We start from the raw sequence: 20,267 nt of genomic DNA, 5'->3' as shown, positions 1-20,267 counted from the left end.
AAACATTTGTCTGTTTGAAATCAATATTTTCAAGTTTATTACCCCAAAGTAAATATGTAAAATAAAAAATACATCAAAGGTAACATTGAATATGGCCCACTAGCTTATAGATGGGTTCCTTTGACGTCATATACCAAAAAGGGTGGGGGGAAAGTGCTCTGCAAACATCCAAAAATAAGATTGTGCCTGAAATTGGATTGCCACTCCCAATTGGACTGGAAAACATGGTGTCTCTGTTTTGTCAAAAGTGCTGTCATTATTTACAAAATACAAAAAGAGGGTACTGGATTGTGAACAGTACAACAGTCAGATGTCTTAGGCACTTGTAAATGGTAATGTGGATATACACGTTGTGGAGATCTAGCAAGTAAAAATAAATATAATCTCTGTATCAATGGCAGAATAGTTGCAAGCTTACCTTGAAAAGTCTTGGTGATTACATAAATATGTTTACTCAGTGAAGGTGCAGAAAAGGGATGTGAAGGGAGTGTGGGATAATTTGGAAGAGTGAAAGAAAGGATGAGAGCCAGACTGCCTTGCAAATTGTGCATCGTAAATATTCATTCATGTAAAGAATTGATTGGTGACCTTTATTAGTCCTTGCAAAAACAGCATTTATTTGCCATTTATAAACCTTCAGAAACAGTCATTTCAAAACCCAGAGGCCAATAGGATTAGGATGCTGTAAAGAAGAGGTTGTACAGTTTTACTTTAGATGGGGGCCAAGGGCAAGGGATGAGATTGGCTTTTTAGACCATCCACCATTGCTAGAAGCCAACTGGATAAAATGTACTAGGAAAAAGAAAATACACAAAAACATGGTGGCCTTTGAAATACTGTCTCACTTACCCTTTCGCCAGAGTAAAGTATCAAGCTGTTATTCTTCCTCATCATTGCCTCTGTGGTGGGCCAGCGTGGCTGCTGAAGTGATAAAAAACCGCATGAGGAAAAATGTTCTCTAAGGCCCACTTCCATTATCTACACAACACCATGCCCATAAAGAAATACCCTCATCAAAGTGTTTAGCAGCGCCCACGTTTAAGAAGGTGATTTTATCTACTGGATGCAATCTCATAAATTGTATGACAAGCAAGTGCATGTAAATGTAGAAATATGGTTGTGGTTAAAACTGGCGAGCCAACAAATATCCAATGTGTATGAAGATCTATGCCTATTGAACTTATCTACACTTTATTTGTAGGTTGGGTGGGTGAGGGAGGAAGTGCCAGAGAATCGAATGGGGAAGCTAATAGAAGAGTGACGTCTAATCCAGCCATAAGGGGAAAGAAGAGGAAAGGGGAAAGAATTTGCCAGAAAAGAAGCATAGTGGAATAGTGAAGTGGGCTTAATGACAGCGCAACAAGTGGAGATACTAGATGATGGTCCAAATTTTAGAGGTATTATTGGTTAGTGAGAAATGCTAGGAACAGCTTTGTTTAGAGGCTGGTCAGGTTAGTTATAGATTGAGAGCAGGGTGTGAGAAATAACATTTATAGTGGATCCAATGTTAGAGAACAGGCATGGAGGGCAACTGAAACACCCAAATACCTGGCTCCTATTCCTCCATTAAAATACTTTTTAACTTACGCATACTCTTCCAGCAATATGATGTGGGATGCGCAGAATCAATGGAAAACTCCTCTGTCCCAGGCGGTGTCTAGAAAGGCATACAGGAAGCTGTAAAGAATCCAAAAAAGATTTCAGCAAAATTAAGGCCAACTCCAGCCTCCACTAATGAGGCTCACGTTCCTTCTTAGCCCACTACTTTGTATTTGAGGATATCAAACTATTAATATTGTCCTACCATTTTATAACAAAAACATGCTTGAATATATATATGTATTATGTGTATATCATCAAGTTATACACACACAGACACATACATAAATGTATATAACATATATACATTTATATATAGATATATTTTGAAATATATGTATACATGTGGGTACAGAAGCTAGCCAACTATTCACTCAGTATGGCCCTTTCGTTTGGGTTGAGTATCCCTCTGTTCAAAATACATCTTTGGAAAACTCCCCTGGGAAATAATGAAGTCCACATAAACCTGTTTAGTTGTGCAGGTTTAGATGAGTCGAAGCTCAGTGAATCTCATGTCAGGTGTTTTCTTGCACCTGAATGTGTATTCAGAATGTGTGAAGCTGCAACAGTCACTAAAGTCTTCTGAATATGATAATCTAAGTGTTTCAAAAGACTACAGAATAGATACACATTGCATGGTGTGTGCATGTGTGTGCTTTCCCTAAGATGTCTCTAGCATTCCTCTAAGACCTTGGTAGTCCAGCAACATCTTATGAAGCTTGCAGGATTCCACAAGCTCCTTGAGTGACTGGGCCTAAATCAGCAGAGCTGGAGGAGGCTTCTTAGGTACCAAGGAATATTTATCATGCATTAAAAGTTACTCTGGCAGAGTAGTTCCATGTATTATGGCAGCTTTGGGTGCTAAGCTTCAATAATGCAATCTTGATTCTCGATCTTCCTACCAAACTAGTCCGTGACACATTTCTGGTCTGTCAATACCATGTCCTGGTCTTATCATCAAGGAGTACAAAGATTAAAATTAAGTCAGTAGATCATGGTAAGAGTGATGAAAGAGTTTGGTGGCTCTGGCAGAGGGCATCGAATTAACTGCAGATATTTCTGAAAATGTTGTATTCCAAATCTTGTATTATAAAAGGCATCATAATTCTTTTAGACTTGTTTGTGAAATATATGTAAAGGACACCATATTTCTACTTGTGAATGACATTAAGATGGGTGCTGCCATTAAATATGCATTTACAAAGCCAGGGAAAGTCCTATTTACTTTTGCACAGTTGAAGTTTGTACAAGCCATCAGTCTGGGTCTACTTCATTAGGAGAAAGTTTGCTTTCTGGTGGTGATGAGATAAACAGTTTCAACGGTTTGCTTGGAATTTATAATTCATCTAGAAGATTGCGGTGTCTTTTATATTGAGAGTGTGAATGGCGAGTTCCGCTGGTAATGTTAGAATCAAAAACGAAAGAAACAGCAGTGATTCACATACAATCTTCCTTATTCATTTTGGCTATGTGTATATGGTAGTATTGCATAAACTACGCTGTCTTGAGAAATGTACTTTGTAAATAGTCATCTATTTAAAGAATCCATTAGAAACCTTTATTAACCTTGATGAAACAGCATTCATTTGAAGTTAACAAACTTCAGTAGGCAGTAAGATAAGACAATGTATGATAGAGCAGATTGTGTAGTTAGTTATACAGAGAGACAGGTGGCAAGAAACAACTGGTTTTGTCGACTACACATTCATAGAAACCAAAAGATTAAATGTTCTGAGGCACAGGAAATGCTCAAACACATGGTGAAGGAAATGCTCAAACACATGGTGGACTTTCGTGCCCCGTCTTACCCTTTTGCCAGAATGAGGTAGGAGGCTTCGGCTCTCGCTCATTATTGTGTCTGCCTGGAACTTCTGTGGCTGCTGTAAAGATAAAAATTGCATTAGGCAAAACATACTTTAAGGTCCATTTTCACTTTCCACATCAAACTCCCCTTCCATGACCACAATGAAAGACTCTCATCAAACTTTTCAGTGGCACCCAAGTATATGTAGGAACATTGATCACACAGAGTTTGTTGCCAGCAACCTAGTTTCTAGTAAATCATGTGAAGTAGGAGATGACAATATTATTAAGCTGTAAGAGTATCTTTAGCCATGGCACCCTTAAGGGTTTAAAGGTTTTAAAGATCTCCAGTGTCAGAGCAGTGTATTTGGCTAGTTTGCCTATAGACATTCCATGAGTATAAATAGACTGCATGAAGTATTTTTCTGGCAGACAAATAATGCAAGCAAATATGTTTAAAGAGAAATAACAGCAAGGATGCATGTTCACCTTGTTAGGATGTAAGGGAGTGGACAAGTTCATAGCCAATGGAAAGAGGTGGTTTCTAGTAAAATATACTAATTCAAAACAACAAACGTAAACTGATAAGTTTAATGAAAGTTACATAATTTTGGAGAGAAAGGTGAGGATTATTGTTACATGTGCAAGTGATGTTTTCCTAAACATCAGCCTGCCTATGCAGTGTGTGCTATTTATTGGTACTACACTGATACATGCTTATTATTTTTTGTAATTGCACTCTGATCTCACTGCCCATAGGCATGTGTTCCCTAATGATGAAGAGTGTCCTAAGAGTTCTCATCTAGAGCTGATTGTAAGGTATTATCCACTATTGCAAAATGTGTTATGATTAGTTAATACCATCTGCTCAGAGCATAACCCATTAATTGACTACCATGTATGTGAGGGGATAAGACAAGAACAACAGGCAATTAGGAACTTTTACTACTGAGCATGTGGAGAATACATCTACTAGCACCCCTATAGGAAGGCCAAAAAGCTGATTGCACCTGCTGGCTTCTAGTCCTTCACTGAACCTGGAACACAGGCAAATAAGAATACTTAGTGTGATCATTCTACTGCCTTGGACTTGCTGAGCCAGTTTCAATATTCCAGAGAACATTTTAATAATTATATTAATCAAAAAATGTCCATCCACTGGAACAATAGCTGAAGATGAAAATCTTGAGAATTTAATACCACGCACAGAAAATGTATTTTTGGTATTGTTTATTTCTAAGAATGCTCTTTCACTGACTATACTAACAAATAAAAACAACAAAAATTCATACATGGTCACAAAAATCTTTATTTCGATGTTCCTCAAATTAGCTAGACATAGATTCCCTTCAAATGTGTTGCCATGAACAACAGGCATTCAATCCATACGGCCTCTCAGCATCAATCAATCAGTAGGTTTGTATAAACCTTCTTGTCACGCATGAGGTTATACAGGCGATGGCAGGGTTCAGTTGATTAGCCAAATAGTCAGGTTTTCAGGACTTTCAGAACTCTGGAAGAAGTAGGGAAGTCCGGAGGTAAGGGGGTAGCTCCTTCCATGTCTTTGTTGCTAGGTAGGAGAAGGCGCGACCTCTGCATCTGCTAAGTCAGATGCAGGGTGAAAGTTAGAGACGGAAGTGGAGCGGAGATGTATGGTGGGCGATGTAAGTACAGTTGATGGTTCAAGTAGGTGGGTCTGCAGTTGTGTAGGGCCTTGTATGCGTCGGCCAGGAGCTTGATACCTAGCATCTTTTATGTACAGGGAGCCAGTTCATTTCCCTGAGGTAGGGGGAGATGTGGGTTTGTCTAGGGAGTTCTAGGGCGAGTCTGACTGCTGTGTTCTGTATGGTCTGTAGTTGATTCGTATTGTGGTCATTGAGGGTCTGAGTGAAGAGGGCCACCATGATGCATCCGAGGGGGAGCTTTTGTTTCTGAAGATCAGTACTCCTGTCTTGTCTGTGTTGAGCTTCAGGCAGTTGTCCTTCATAAAGTTAGCAACGTCTGTACTGCAGTTGTGGAAGTTGTTCTTGGTGTTGGTGGTGTCTTCATAGAGAGAGAGGATGAGTTTTGTGACATCGGCGTAGGATATAAGGCCAGTCCATGGCTTTTGATGATGCTGGACAGAGGTAACATATAAGTGTTAAAGAGGTTGGGGATGAGCGAGGAGCCTAAGGGCACTCCACAGATGATTTCCTTTGGTTCAAAGGTGAAGGGTAGAATTATATTTTGCATTCTTCTGGTGAGGAGAGGCCATCCATCCAAGAGCAGCTCCTTGGATGCCCCTGTTGGGCAGCCATGTGATGAGTGTGTGGTGGGAGCCATATCATAGCCTTCTAGAGGTCTATGAGGATCAGAGTCACAGTCTCTCCTCAGTCGAGTAGGGATTGGATGTCGTAGGTAGCCGCCATGAGGGCTATCTTGGTGTTGTGGTTGCTGCGGAATCCAGACTGAGAGCAATCCAGTAGGAAGTTCGGTTCCAGATGTGAGGAGAATTGTTGGTTGACAACTTTTTCTATTACTTTGACTGGGAATGAGAGCAGAGAGATCGGTTGAATTCACTGGTCTCTGCTAATGGTTTCTTTAGTAGGAGGTTGACTTTTGCGTGTTTCCAGTGTTTTTGGAGAAGGTGGCTGTGGCTATTGATGTGTTAAACAAGGCAATGAAAAGGTGGCTGATTTCATTACAAGACCGGAGGCTACCATTATGCAATAACCTTTTATTGCTGCCCCAACATTCAGCTCTTTAAAGAACAATAATACATTATAAAGCAATAGAATGTCCAAACAATATGTATGTCCAGAGTCATCATCCTCTTTTATTCGTTGCTTCATTACAGATAAGTACTTCTGCTATTTGCTTGTCTGTTGCTACTTATTGATTGCTGTTAAAGATCATATCTAGTCTTTAGTCATAGTTTAGGACTGCCCTTCCAATTAATAGCTGGGCCTGATAAGTTTTTAGGGAATTGAGTTTAACCTTTGTTAATATTGTGTCAATGCTACTGCTTGACTTGTGTCAATACCTGCTTGAAAGACCGCTAGTCATTTGGCTGAGTATATTTGTGTAACACGAGGGTCCAGCCTGCAACATCCAGCCTCTTGGTCCCTTATCGGCTTCTTCGCCAGTAGTCAAACTGCTTCTATTTCAGTGGCAGCTTTCAAGCCGTAACACCACTTGCTCCTCAGTGCGATCATGGACCCACAGCAATCTCACACCTCCTCTTTCCACTACTTTGGGAAGGGGGCGAATGCGGAAGCTTTGGGTTTGTGATCGGGCAAGTATTTGAATATCAAAGATGACTAGAAATCCTCAATTGGAGATTTCTGGCAGGTTGCCTGGCAGAGTTGGTGGAGGCCAAGTGCAACCCTTACAACTAAGATCCAAGCTATTCTGGACTGGGAGGGTCCAACAACATAGAATCAAGTCAAGGCATTCCTTGGTTTCACTGTGTATTATAGGAGGTTTGTGAAGGGGGTATGGATCCATTATGACACCCTCACAGAACTCACATCCAAGAAAATGCCCAAGAAAGTAAATTCACCAGTTAGTTGTCAAACGGCTTTTGACACCATGAAAGAGGCAATGTGCTCAGCACCCATTCTCAAAACTCCAGTCTACACCAAGCTTTTAATGTGCAGACTGATGCCTCTGAGCTAGGGATAGGAGCGGTCCTATCTGAGAGCAATGATGATGGCCAAGACCAGCCTGTTGCTTTGATAAGTAGGAGGTTACTCATTTGTTACGGAAAGCCGTTTAGGAAGTTGTCAGGTTGTCCCGTCACAGCCCAAAGGTTTTGGACTCCATTACCCATTAGGCAGTGTGATGCGCAGAGATACGTCCTGAGGTATATTCGACGTCAAGGCGGCATTAAAGGAAGTACGGGTAAACAAGCGATGCCGATTATTCTTCTTGGATCCAGTTGTGACGCTGGTTGCCGGTTCCCATTCTTGGACTCGTTATGGTGTGTAAGGGTGCCTTAGCACCGGCTTTCATTTACGAACTGTTCTTGGTGAGTTTTGCTATTTAAAACATTTCACACGCGGCCGTGATGGAAACGGCTTGGGTGAATTTACTAGCATATTAAACAGTAACGTGTAACCAAAAGGGTTGTGGGTTCAAAAGGGCAGCGCTACTACAACCCACAATGGAACCAGTTTGGATGTATTCATTTTGTGCCACTACCATAAACGTGCAACGTAACGGCATTTCTGAGTTCTAGTGTGCTGTGTATTGTTTGTTGTTTAAACAGCCGTGACAGAAACGGCACAACTCTTGGATTGTAGTGTGTTCATAATCCACAGTGAAAACAGCTGTAAGTGTGTACTTGGTATTTTGGAGGATGCACTAGTAGCAGAAGCCGGGTTTACAGATGGCAATTGTATAGTGCTACATTGGAATGGTATGACAAAGCCGTGTTGAGAAACGGTGGATAAAAACAGTAAATATTGTATTGGTTCTTATTAACCAGCAAATTCCCATATACTGGGTTGTGTGTTATTTGGAATCCTTGTTTGCTTTTGATTCTTTGTCTTTACTATTATGTTTTGAGGAACAGGGGGCATTTGAAGTACGTAGTGAGAAGCTCCCCTGTGAAGTGCAATACCCTGATTGTAAGGGTGGGTACACGGATAAAAGATCACTCCTCTTTATTCCTGGACACACACTACATGCTGATGTACTGTTTAGTCTTTTTTGTATATTCATGTTCCTCTATGTCTTAAAAGGCGAACATGGAAAAGATAGAGCCATATGCATTTCATGATTATAATGAAGACCAGGTTCTGTTGTTTTCTCTTACAGGTAATAGAGAGTGTAACGCATTACCTATACCAGTTTGAAAGGGATAAAATTGTGTTTAGCTAATGTTATCTAATTGTTTGCTTTCTTTCATTGGTCTCCCTCCCTGCTGTCCCCATCCTTTCCTTCCCTCACTTGATCAGATCAACATTCTGTGCTGTAAGAGCTTCCAGAATTGAGAAGTTCAAGAGGTTGAATGCCTTTTTTGCAACAAACCAACTCCGAGGTATCAAACGATCTACGTGTGAAGCTTTCAGAGCTGACATCATTTAGGGAGCAGCTTTGGAGTGCCATTGAGAGGGAGGCATTTGGTTTTGTACCTGAAGAAGATGAGACAATACCTGTTTGATGCTCACTTCACAGTTCAAACTGACCACAGACCTCTCAAACGGCTAATGCAAATGAAAGGTGAGAATGCCAAACTTTTGAGGTGATCCGTCTTCCTACAGGGAACAGACTTTACAGGGGGGTGGCGCTTGCCTGGCCCAAAGATGGCTGCTTGCTAAGTGAGCTCCGCTAACCGCCACATCGATCCTTCAGCTATTAGCTATAATTATCCTGGTTACTCGCTCGAGATCCTGAGCGTGCTGTGCCCTATCGAAACGGAGGCTGTAGGAATGGAGTAATTCGGCACGGCCGGGCTGCAGTTCTCGGACCAGACGCTGCTTCCCCTGAGCCGCATGACGCAGCTGCTGAAGAGGACGACGATTCCTGCTGAGGCGGGGGCGAGCGTTCACCCGGCCCTCGCGACCATCGAGGTGTGGAGATGGCTGGCCCCCTGGTTGGTGGCAATCCTTCTGCGGAGTGAGTGGTGACTCTGCCGGCGACCGGGCTGCTGAGCTCTGTGGCGTGTTTGGTGAGACGGAGGTCAAGGCCAAGCTGCGGCGATGATCTTTGACGTGCGGCCTAACTGGCACCGACCTGGCGTGCAAGCCTGCTGGCAGACTACCTCCGGAGTGGATTCTTTGGCATTAGGCGAGTGCAGGGGGCCTGGATTCGTTGTGAACATTACACCATTTGCCTCATCACCTGGCGGGAGCGGCCCTATATCCCATTATGGGACTGCTACTGTATTGGGGATGTACGTCAGTACAACGCGATCTTTTAGATCGCACTACTTTGCAACGCTGCCATTAGAACGCAAGTCGTTACAACGACTTGCGTTGGTGTGCGCGGATTGAGGATTATTATAATTTTATATTCCAACACCAGCCCACGTAACTGTAGGGATGGTGTTGGAATATAAAATTACAATAATCCTTATCCAACAGCGCCATCCAGCGCAAGTCGTAGTAACGACTTGCGTTGTAATGGCATTGTTGTAAAGGTACTGCAGTGTAAACACCGCATTGTAAACAATGTTTCCCGTATTGGGTCCTGGTAGCTGTGCATGGACAAGCAGTGCCACATTGCATGGCAACAAAGCGGGGGCCACACTCCAAGAGGGGCATGGTGGATCTGAGCCTTCCTTCATGGTGAACTATTAAGCTGCCTAGTGTGAAACCCTCATGGGACATAAGCCGCCCCCGGGAGCCCCTCCTCGACCTGTAAAAGCGAAGTTACTTAACTTCAGAGGCCGGGATGCGGCGCTGAGGAGGGCAAAAGAACTGGGAGATTTGCAACATGAGTGCTCTTCTCTCTCTTTATTCCCGGACTTTACTATAAGAGTCCAGGAGGCCAGGAAGCAATTTGCGCCTCTGAAACGCAAGCTGCGAGAGCAAAAAGTAGAATGCGCGATGCTGTATCTGACGCGGCTGCGAGTGATGTTCGATGGTAAAGCAAGGATATTTCTGACCCCCAGTCCCTGCAAAAATCCCTCAAAGATTGGGACTTGAACGGAAAGCGCAGGAAAGACAAGATGGCAGATGATCGGGCTGATGGAGCGGATGGAGGACTTGATAAAAATGACTGATGAGAAACACTGCACGGCAGACTTTTATGATGATTTTCCCCGTGAGTAGATAATCTGTGCAGGATTGGGGTGATTGGACCTTTAGCTTTCAGGGAGTGCCACCTTACTGTGAAATATAACTTTATGCCGAAATGTATGATTCTGCTGACGCTTACTCGCATAGGCCAGGCTTAATGGTACGGGAAGTCAGCATCATGTTGAGTGAGAGATGCTATCCATCAATAGTTGTTTCCGAGGCTCCCTGAGAGACTTAGTACCTCCAGTGGAAGTCTCTTATTATTTGGAAAGTGGGTGTGTGGCATTGGGACCCCACAGAAGGGATGGCGGTAACATCTGCCCCAATGCGTTTTACTCTCAACCGTCACAAGTTAAATAGTGCTTATTACTAAACAATTGTAGTTTTCTTGCTATATGTACTAGTAATTGCTAGTGAGGGGGAAGAGAGCAGCTTATGCCTAATTGGGGTTAGCATGGGATGGTACATTTGTTACAGTTCACATGGTCACACTGGGCGTGAATGATTAAGGCAACACATTTGTTATAGCAGCTAGGATTGTCAGAACATGTGAAAGTGAAGAATGACGCACAGTGAACATGAGGAGGGATATAGACGAAGCCTGCGATTAATGACATGGAACATGAGGGGCTTAAATGACCATAGAAAATTGTGTAAAATTCTGGCGTACTTGAACAGAAAGGAGGTAGACATTGAGCTGCTGCAAGAGACGCATCTTGCCCCTAATAGCGCTATGCTCGCGAGGTGTAACCTAGCAGGGCCATTCCATGCAAGCGGCTTCACCTCACACTCCAGGGGTGTAATTACCTTGGTTAATCCCAAGTCAGGCATACAACTTGAAGAATGCAAGACTGATCCTGCTGGTTGATTTGTAACCTCAAGATGTCATGGTAGGAAGGCTGACTTTCAAATTCTAAATACATACAGGCCTGACTATGATGACCCTCAGTTCTACCATTCACTGTAAACATACATTAGGGGCTGTCACCCATTGCCACTAATTTGGGGTGGGGATCTTAACTGCGTGTGAGATCCGGCGCTTGATCGATTGAAGAGACCCTCAGATTTTAGAACCATTGAAAATAATGTTGGAAGAGTACCACGGGGTAGCTGACAGAGAAATCAAGCAAATGGGGAAGTACACATTGGCCAGATCTTATGGTGAGGGAGACAGGCCGGGCTCAGTGCTGGCGGCGATTGCCCGCTGACGGTATGAATCTGGAGTCACCCAAGAATTGTTAGATGAGAAGGGAACTGCCCTGAAAGAGCAGGCGGAAATAGTAAATAGATTTGGCCAATATTATCAGAACCTGTATAGTTCCAAAGTTACCCCAGACAAAGAAAATATAGTGAACTACCTGAAATACATACAAGTACCCTGGCTGATGGATAGCCACGGAGAGTATCTCATGAGACCTCTAGATGCTGTTGAGATCCGTATGGCACTCAACTCCATGCGGGATGGAAGTGCACTTGGCCAAGATGGGCTCACTGTGGCCTTTTATAAGGCCCATACTTGATCACTCTACCAGGAGATGGAAGAACATGCCATAATTTATTTATTTAATTTATTTAATGGTTTTTGTAAAGCGCGTAGTAACTCCGAAGAGCATCCCAGCGCTGATCTGCTTCTCCAGGGGTTTTTAGCCAGCTAGTGAAATTATATTTGCGGGAAAAGGAGGGTTTTTAAGGTTTTTCTGAACTGGAGATAGTTCGGTTCTGTCCTGAGTTTCCGGGGTAAATGGTTCCATCGTTTAGCCGTGTGAACCGAAAAGCGACGGCCACCGGTCTTGGCTTTTCTCACTCTAGGGACTGCAATGAGATTTTCTGTATTGGACCGGAGATCTCTCTCTGCTTTGTATGGGATTAAAAGTTCTTTCAGAAGCGGGGGACCGTTGTTGTTGAGGGTTTTATGGGCCAGACAGAGGGCTTTGAAAACGACCCTTTCTCTGACTGGGAGCCAGTGGAGAGAGTTGAGGGCCGGCCTGGCGGAGGATCTTCCAGGTGTGCCCGTAAGTAGGCGGGCTACAGCGTTTTGGACTTTCTGCAGTGAGTTCATGGTGGCTTCAGGGGCTCCCAAGTATATAGCGTTACAGTAGTCTAATCTTGCCAGGATTAGACCCTGAATGAGGAGCCTCCTTGCGGTGTCTGGGAGCAGGGGAAAGATCTTCCTGCAGGCTCTGAGTAGCCCAAAGCATGTCCCTGCGGTTCTTTTTGCCTGGGTTTTAAAACTCATGTCCTTCTCAATCCACACACCAAGGCTCTTGACCTCTTCCTTGGGTGCGGGAGGGTCCCCTAGGCACCTAGGCCAAAGGTGAGATGGTAGAGAGGGCCCGTTGTGGCCCATCAGGAGGATCTCAGTCTTGGAGCCGTTCAATTTTAATGAGGAGAGATTCATCCATCTGTGGACTTCGGAAAGGCAGTTATGGAGGTCGGATGGGGCGTGATGAGGGTGAGAAAGGGTAACGACCAGCTGAGTGTCGTCGGCGTAGTTGATAACTGACAAGCCGTACGAGCTGTCCCTCTTCTCCAGTGGGGCCATGTACACGTTGAAAAGTGTAGGGCTCAGAGATGAGCCCTGTGGCACTCCACACTGGAGGGGGATGATGGGTGAGCAGCTGTCATTTTCCCGCACCTGGAAAGAGCGTCCCGTCAAAAAGGATTCTAGCCATTTCAAGGCCATACCCTTTAGTCCGATCTCTCCCAGTCGGTGGATTAGGGTGGGGTGGTCTACAGTGTCGAAGGCCGCACTGAGATCTAGGAGGATCACTGCCACTGATCCTCCCATGTCCATAATGCTTCTGGCCTTCTCCACTGCTGTCAGGAGGGCGATGTCCGTGCCCTGACCTGGACGGAATCCTGTCTGGGAGGCCGCTAAGAGGTTGTTGCTTTCTAGGTAAAGCGATAGTTGCTTATTTACCAGCTTCTCTGCGATCTTGCTGTTTCCAGGGAGAAGGGAAATGGGCCTGTAGTTGGCGAGATCCTGCGGGTCTAAAGAGGGTTTTTTCAGTAGACCTTTGACTGCCGCCGCTTTCCAGCTGGGGGGGACAATGCCCTCTGAGAGAGAGGAATTGATCAGGGCCGTGAGGGGGGGACGATGGTACTTGACACTTTTTTTAGGAAACGGAGGGGGGCAGGATCAAGGGGGAACCACTTTTTATTGCGGCCAGCGTAGCTCCTACTTCTTCCGTTGTTACGGGACCGAAAGTGTCCAGGGAGGGTTGGGGGGCTGGCGGCAGGGGAGGGATGGTGGTGGTGATGGTGGGGTCCGGCTGTGTGGGTTCCTGTTCGGGGGGGGTATGGTTAGAAGAATGTTTTGAATCTTCTCATCGAAGAAGGTGGCTAATTTTCTACATTTAGTTTCAGCTGCATTGGGATAGAGGGGTTTGAGTGGGGGGTCAGGGGCGTGGAGTAGTTCTTTTAGAACTGAGTAGGTTTCATGGGCCGAGCAGGCAGCGTTTTTAATTCTGTCCTCGTAGAAACTAGTTTTGATGCTACGTAGCTCTTTTTTGTAGGATTTTACCGCGGTGCGGAATGCTTCTTTCCGTTCCTCGGTTTTTTCCTTCCTCCAAATCCGTTCATTTCTTTTGCAAGCCTTACGCAGCAGGTTGAGTTCCGGGGTATACCAAGGTGAGGGATTAACTCTCTTGATGTGTCTGAGAGAGTGGGTTTTGGGCAGGATGGCGTCTAGCGATTGGGTAATCCAGGTACTGAATTTTTTGTCCCCTACTAAGGTGTTATTGGGGGGAAGGGGAACGTTTTCTCGGAGTTTGGCTGCCCAGACGTCTGGTTCCAATTTCTGCCATCATCTGGAGTACGTTCTGATTTTTGGGGGTATAGGGAGCACTGTGATAATGTCCCAAACTAGGGGAACCAAGAAGTGGTCCGTCCAGGGAAGGGGGATATGGTCAAGGGATCTTAGGTTGGGGATGTTGGAGAAAATGGGGTCAAGCAGTTGACCTTTTTCATGGGTGGCCTGTGGGTTTTTAAGGTCAAGGCCCATTGCGGTGAGATCCTGGAGTAGTTCTTTGGCCGGTTTATCGTCTGGGTCCAGGAGATGTGCATTCAGGTCTCCTAATAATAGGTAGTTAGTAGTGGACGTGCATTTGGTGGAGGTCTGGTCAGTAATTTTGGTCAGAAAGTCTCCTAAGTTGCCTGGTGGACGATATATCAGCGTTCCTGATATCGAGGTGACAGGGGAGATTATAATAGTATAGTGGCAGCTTTCATAACCCTTGATGTTGCCATCAGACGTTTTGCAGGTGAAGGTGTCTTTGAAGATTATTGCAAGTCCACCTCCCCTACCCTCTGGTCTGTTTTGTGAGCACATAACGTACCCGGGGGGAGTGCTAGAACGATGTCTGGGCCACTACTGGAGGTAAGCCAGGTTTCTGTTAAAAACAGAATGTCTAAGGCAATGTTGGTGATTAGGAGATTCACTTCTTGTGCGTGTTTCACAAGCGACCTGCAGTTAAGTAGGCCTAGGTGCAAACCCTTTGATGCCCTGGTCTGATTGACGGGGTTGCATCGGTCACATCCGGAGAATTGGGTGTCTCCCGTCAAGATGCGTGAGCAGGAGGGATGTTTGTTGGGGTTCAAGGCTAGCAAGTCAGCCCGGGTGTATGTCTGGTTGTTAGAGGCTGCAGCGGGCAGAGTGACTGGGCCTAAGGCCGGCTGGGCCCGGACGGGCCCAGACGGGCTTGCCTTTGGCGCGCCTTCGGCGTGCTGACGGCGCGCCCGCTGCGCCCGTCCGCTGCGCGTCCGGTGATTGCACATCTTTATAGGTGGAAAAGGGGGCGGGTGGGCGTGGCCTGAGAGTGGGCGTGGCCTCAATTCCTCGCCGTGAATGGCGTCCAAAGGTTTGTTTTGTTCCTGATTCGGTGCAGCGAAGGGGTCGCTGTTTTGGCGTGTCTCAAGCCCGCTGTAGAGGTGCCAGCCGGGTGAGTGCGCAGTTAAAAATACAGGTTTATTTTATAAGTGACACAGAAAATTACAATTTAAAAAATTCGGTCGTCTCCCGGCTTCCGCCTCAGGAGTTTTAGCAGGTTCTGATTGCTTAGCGCTGTTAATCGCGCGTTTATACTGTGGCGGGTGGGCGTGGCCTGAGAGTGGGCGTGGCCTCAATTCCTCGCCGTGAATGGCGTCCAAAGGTTTGTTTTGTTCCTGATTCGGTGCAGCGAAGGGGTCGCTGTTTTGGCGTGTCTCAAGCCCGCTGTAGAGGTGCCAGCCGGGTGAGTGCGCAGTTAAAAATACAGGTTTATTTTATAAGTGACACAGAAAATTACAATTTTAAAAATTCGGTCGTCTCCCGGCTTCCGCCTCAGGAGTTTTAGCAGGTTCTGATTGCTTAGCGCTGTTAATCGCGCTTTTATACTGTGGCGGGTGGGTGTGGCCTGAGAGTGGGCGTGGCCTCAATTCCTCGCCGTGAATGGCGTCCAAAGGTTTGTTTTGTTCCTGATTCGGTGCAGCGAAAGGGTCGCTGTTTTGGCGTGTCTCAAGCCCGCTGTAGAGGTGCCAGCCGGGTGAGTGCGCAGTTAAAAATACAGGTTTATTTTATAAGTGACACAGAAAATTACAATTTTAAAAATTCGGTCGTCTCCCGGCTTCCGCCTCAGGAGTTTTAGCAGGTTCTGATGCCCCCCTCCATGCGTGAGGCACTGATCGCAACCATATTGAAATCTGACAAGGCTCCCCAAGAGTGCTCATCTTATAGACCACTATCATTGATAAATGTTGACACTAACATTTTTGCTAAAATATTGGCCAACAAACTGACCCCGCTTTTGGCTATTTTGGTGGGTCCTGAGCAGGCCGGCTTTGTACCTGGCCGTACAGTAGCCGACAATCTGATAACAGTTTTGCGGCTCTACAGCATGTTAAACCGGGTGTCAAGGCGGCAGCAGCTGAAAATGCCTTCGATTTGGTTGAGTGCTTTTGGGGTACACGAAGACTCTGAATAAGAAAGTCAGGAGACTGGTCTCCATGGGTCTACTCTTTTACAAGGTTTTGGGGTCTATATGTGCAATATTTGTTGGCGAAACAAGCTGATATTGGGGATAATGACTGAATGTATGTTGTACGAGGTTGCCCCCCAAAAAATGAATATTAATAAGCCATATGAGTCTCGTATTAACAGATTATGATAGCTTAATATCCTACATGTAATCGCTTGCACTCAGAAAAGTGAATTCTGCAGACTGTCATAGTATGGTTCTAGAGTATTTTATCCCACTGTGCAAACCCTGACTGTAACATTATAATGCTATAATGCTATTGTGTTATGTGGCAGCAATTGTTGCCAGCCACTTGAAGGCCCGTTTGTGATGTATATTCTGCTCTGTGTACCAATGTGAACTGGGTTATGAAAATTTATAAAAATACATTTAAAAAAAAAACAAAAAAAAAGGGAACAGACTTTACAGTAGAACACCGACCTGGGACTGCCCATGCCAATGCAGATTGACTTTCCAGGTTCTTCCACTTATGAAATGAAAATAAAATGTATAAAGCGTGACAATCACCCAGGGGTATCTAGGCACTAGCAGACACGGACAAGCTAAAAATCTAGCAGATATCAAGATTATTTACTATATAGCCAAGTTTTTAGATTCTTCCTGAATTCCAGTAGATCTGTATAAAGTTTTAGTTCTGTCAGGAGTGAGTTCCACAGCCTTGCTGTGCTTGAGATGAATCCTCTACCACCCCAGTTGGCTTTCTTAAATCTGGGGATTACAAGGTTTCCACTGGTGGATGAGCGTAGGGAGCATGTTGGGATATAGCGTTGAAAACATTGTATCAAATATTCTGGGCCAGCGCCTTTCTGTGACCTGAAGGCAATACAGAGTGTCTTAAACTGGATGCGTTTACTTATTAGGAGCCAGTGTAATTGAATCAATGCTTGAGATGTGGATTTATATTTCGGGATGCCTAGCAGTAACTGTACTGGAGCATTCTGCAGCGTTTGTAACTTATGTAAATATTGCTTTTGAATATTAATAAAAAGATTGTTGCAGTAGTCCACTTTGGATGAAATAAGAGTCGTAAATACCATCTTTTGTAGGCTCAATAATTACTCCAAAGTTTTTTACTTTACCACTGGGGATCGCTAGAATCCCCAGTTCCTGGGGCCACCAAGTGTTCGACCAAAAAGAGGATCTCAGTCTTGCATGTCATCCGCATACGAAACCAGAGAAAAGCCGAATGATCTGATCATATCTGAGCCCCCCTCTATTTAATCTCTGTGTTACCCCACTTACAGCTCTAATCAGAACAGTCCACTTTTAATTCTTAGACATCAGTTCAGAGACATGATTCAATCCGTATTCGATTTTCATAAATACAGCTTCATCAAGAGCATGGCTTAGTTCATCAACAATGCAACTTGATACAATTAATTCATCAACTATACTACTAAGCCAAGGAAACACATAAAGAACACAGCCATTACTGTGTTCTTTATGTGTTTCCTTGGTTTATTCTTTTGAAACCTTTATTACTATACATAGTCTGTCACTATGCTGGGTGACGGTTCTGTCTCTTTTAATCACAATTACTCTATCGGGAGCTTTTTTCCTTTACAATAGGAAAATTCACTTTGCATGATGCACTAATGGGTGTCGGTTTTGTCTCGAGACTTGAGATAACTCTTGTGACACTGTGTATTTGGAATTGCAGCCCTGAAGAAGTCAAGGTGTGAGATAACACACAACAAAGTACGTGTTGGCTAGAAGAAACTGCATTGTTATTGAATCAACTGTAACACGTTTTATTGTTGATGAACTAAGCCATGCTGGTGATGAAGTTGTATGGATGAAAATCGATTATGACTGAACGGATGTCTATGGAATAAAAGTGGACTAGAATATTGGAGACTTTCAGATTGTTATTGATCATCTATTACTTAATGTGTGCTGAGAAAGGATTTGTATAGATTTCCTACTCTTTTCATTGAAGGGAATTTTGGGGTGGAATTGGCAACGGACCCCTCCTCACCTGGTAGCACCATCATTACTGCAGTACAACTACTTCCCAATACTGTTTGTTGAGCGCCCATTGTCTTCTTCTATGCCTGATTGCCAATCGATTGTTCATTAATGTCTGCAAAATGTCAGCCCGTTGTTGGATCTCTGTTGGCAGGATCATTTGATACGCCCAACTAATACCCTTCTTAGGTAGGACCTGCCTCAAGTATTCTAAAAAGGCGTTAAAGGAACAATTAACGTCTTCCACCCTCGAGGAGAAAACAAGCATGGAAGAGAAAATCGCTGTGATATTATCTCGAAAGAGAGAAGACAGCCACCTTCAAAGAAAGAGCCGCCTAAAGTAAGTATGCAGGATGCCTGCCAGCAGTTGATCAAATTTTCGTGCAGTTGAAGGGAATAGTTAGGATTATAACCTATATAAGAATATGTATTAAATAATGTAATCCCCGACATCTGCATTTTCGGATAGGCCCAAAGAGAGTCTAAGAACCCCCAGAGTCTTAAAACGAGTTTGCTTCAAATAAACAGTGTAGGAAAGTAGGATCTGCTTCTTATGGTTACCCCCACTTTTTTGCTTGATGTTACACTGTTTTGATTAGTCTGACTGGGATCCTGTTAATCAGGACCTCAGTCTATCTGCTTTCTCCTTAAATTAGTTATGTTGTGTACTAGGTACACTCTAGATTGGATACTGATGTACTCTTGTCAGTCCCTAGTATATGGTACACATGTACCCAGGACATAAGTACCCCAGAGGACTCCCATGGCCTGAAAGATGTATTATGCCACGCAGGAGAGGCCATGCAAAATGGAACTACAGCTTGCTACTGCAGTCTATATAAGTTGGTGCTTGCACCACTTACGAAAGAGATAGGTTGACAATATTTATGGGCCACTACACTTAAAACGTATAAGTCACCCCTATAGCAGCTCTTAACAATCCTGAAGGCAGGGTGCTGAGTTTTAAGTGAGAGGATGCCCCTGCAAGAACAGAGCCCTTCTGCAGCCTTGGGAGACCATTCTCCTGGGTTGTCTGTGACGCAGCCAGACTTGCGGTAAATGCTATCTCGAGAACGGCTGCAACAAAACATATCATGTTTGCTATCAAACATCAACCATCAAACATCTTGAAAACAAAGCTCAACCTGGTAACCAGAGTGGGAGGTATGATTCCACCCTTCTGAAGCAACCTACGTGGGACCCATTTGTCAAAAGATGCCAATTGTCCCAAGGCCAAGGATTCAACTCCAACCACTACTGTCCCTAAGGCAACTGCTCCCCCCAGTACAGTTTCAAGTGGTGGTACAGGGAACAAAGGATTAATAGGTTTAACCTTGGGCTTTGAGGTGGGGTCTGGCCTAGTCAGAACTCCAGCTCAGGCTGCACTTGTCTGTGATGATGGCAGGGATCTTGCCACCTTATTTGTCAGTCCCAGTAACCTGGGCAAATACAGGCAGCAGCCTTTAATTAATGGTATGGAGGCCATGGCATACAGGGATGCAGGAGCAAGTGTCACTATGGTGAGAACAGATCTTGTGGACCCTGACCAGATCATACTTGGTGAAATGTACCAAGTGACCAATGCTAACAATGTCAGGACAGACCATTCCTTGGCAGTTGTTAATTTCAGCTGGGGAGGGGTAACTGGCCCAATGAAAAGTTGTTTGCTCAGACCTTCCTGTGAAATGCTTGTTGGGCAATGATTTGGAGACATCAGTTTGGGCTGATGTGGAATTAAGGACTCATGCAGAAATGCTGGGCATCACTGCAGGTGTGTTTGCTGTGACCAGGTCACAGGCCAAGAAGACAAACACTGAACAGGCCCTGGATCCTGGCACAATGGACCAGGTGCCTTCCAAGAGAAGTAACAGGAGAGGCAAGGCCGTGTCTGCCCCCCAAACAAAGAGTGAGGATAATTCTCCAGATTGAGATGATCCTATTCCCTGTGAAGGAACTACCCCACATGAGCTTGAACCTGACCAGGTTGAGTTCTTGGGGGCAGGGGGCCCTTCTAGGGCAGACCTGAGTTTGGAACACCAAACCTGCCCTTCTCTTGAACCTCTCAGACCGCAAGCTGCAGCTGAGGCTGCTGGGAGTGTCAGTGGGTCCCACAGGATCTACTGGGATGAGGGACTCCTATATTCAGAGGGTGGACACC

General features: G+C 44.7%; 1 protein-coding gene across 1 annotated transcript in view; it reads right to left on the bottom strand.

The window, feature by feature from the left end:
- Nucleotides 1–20,267, bottom strand: part of LOC147708713 (uncharacterized) — a 273,705-nt gene that overhangs the window by 31,587 nt on the left and 221,851 nt on the right. The window contains exons 19-21 of the mRNA XM_086925763.1: nt 3,408–3,479; nt 1,588–1,677; nt 850–921 (exon numbers count right to left, since the gene is read on the bottom strand). Coding sequence (XP_086781889.1) covers nt 850–921; nt 1,588–1,677; nt 3,408–3,479 — 234 coding nt within the window. The remainder of the gene's footprint in view (nt 1–849; nt 922–1,587; nt 1,678–3,407; nt 3,480–20,267) is intronic.

Source organism: Lissotriton vulgaris, chromosome 6 (assembly GCF_964263255.1).
Source record: "Lissotriton vulgaris chromosome 6, aLisVul1.2, whole genome shotgun sequence".
In the NCBI taxonomy this organism is placed as follows: Eukaryota; Metazoa; Chordata; class Amphibia; order Caudata; family Salamandridae; genus Lissotriton; species Lissotriton vulgaris.
The sequence above is the reverse complement of the archived record's forward strand: the minus strand, read 5'-3'. Positions and strand labels throughout refer to the sequence as shown.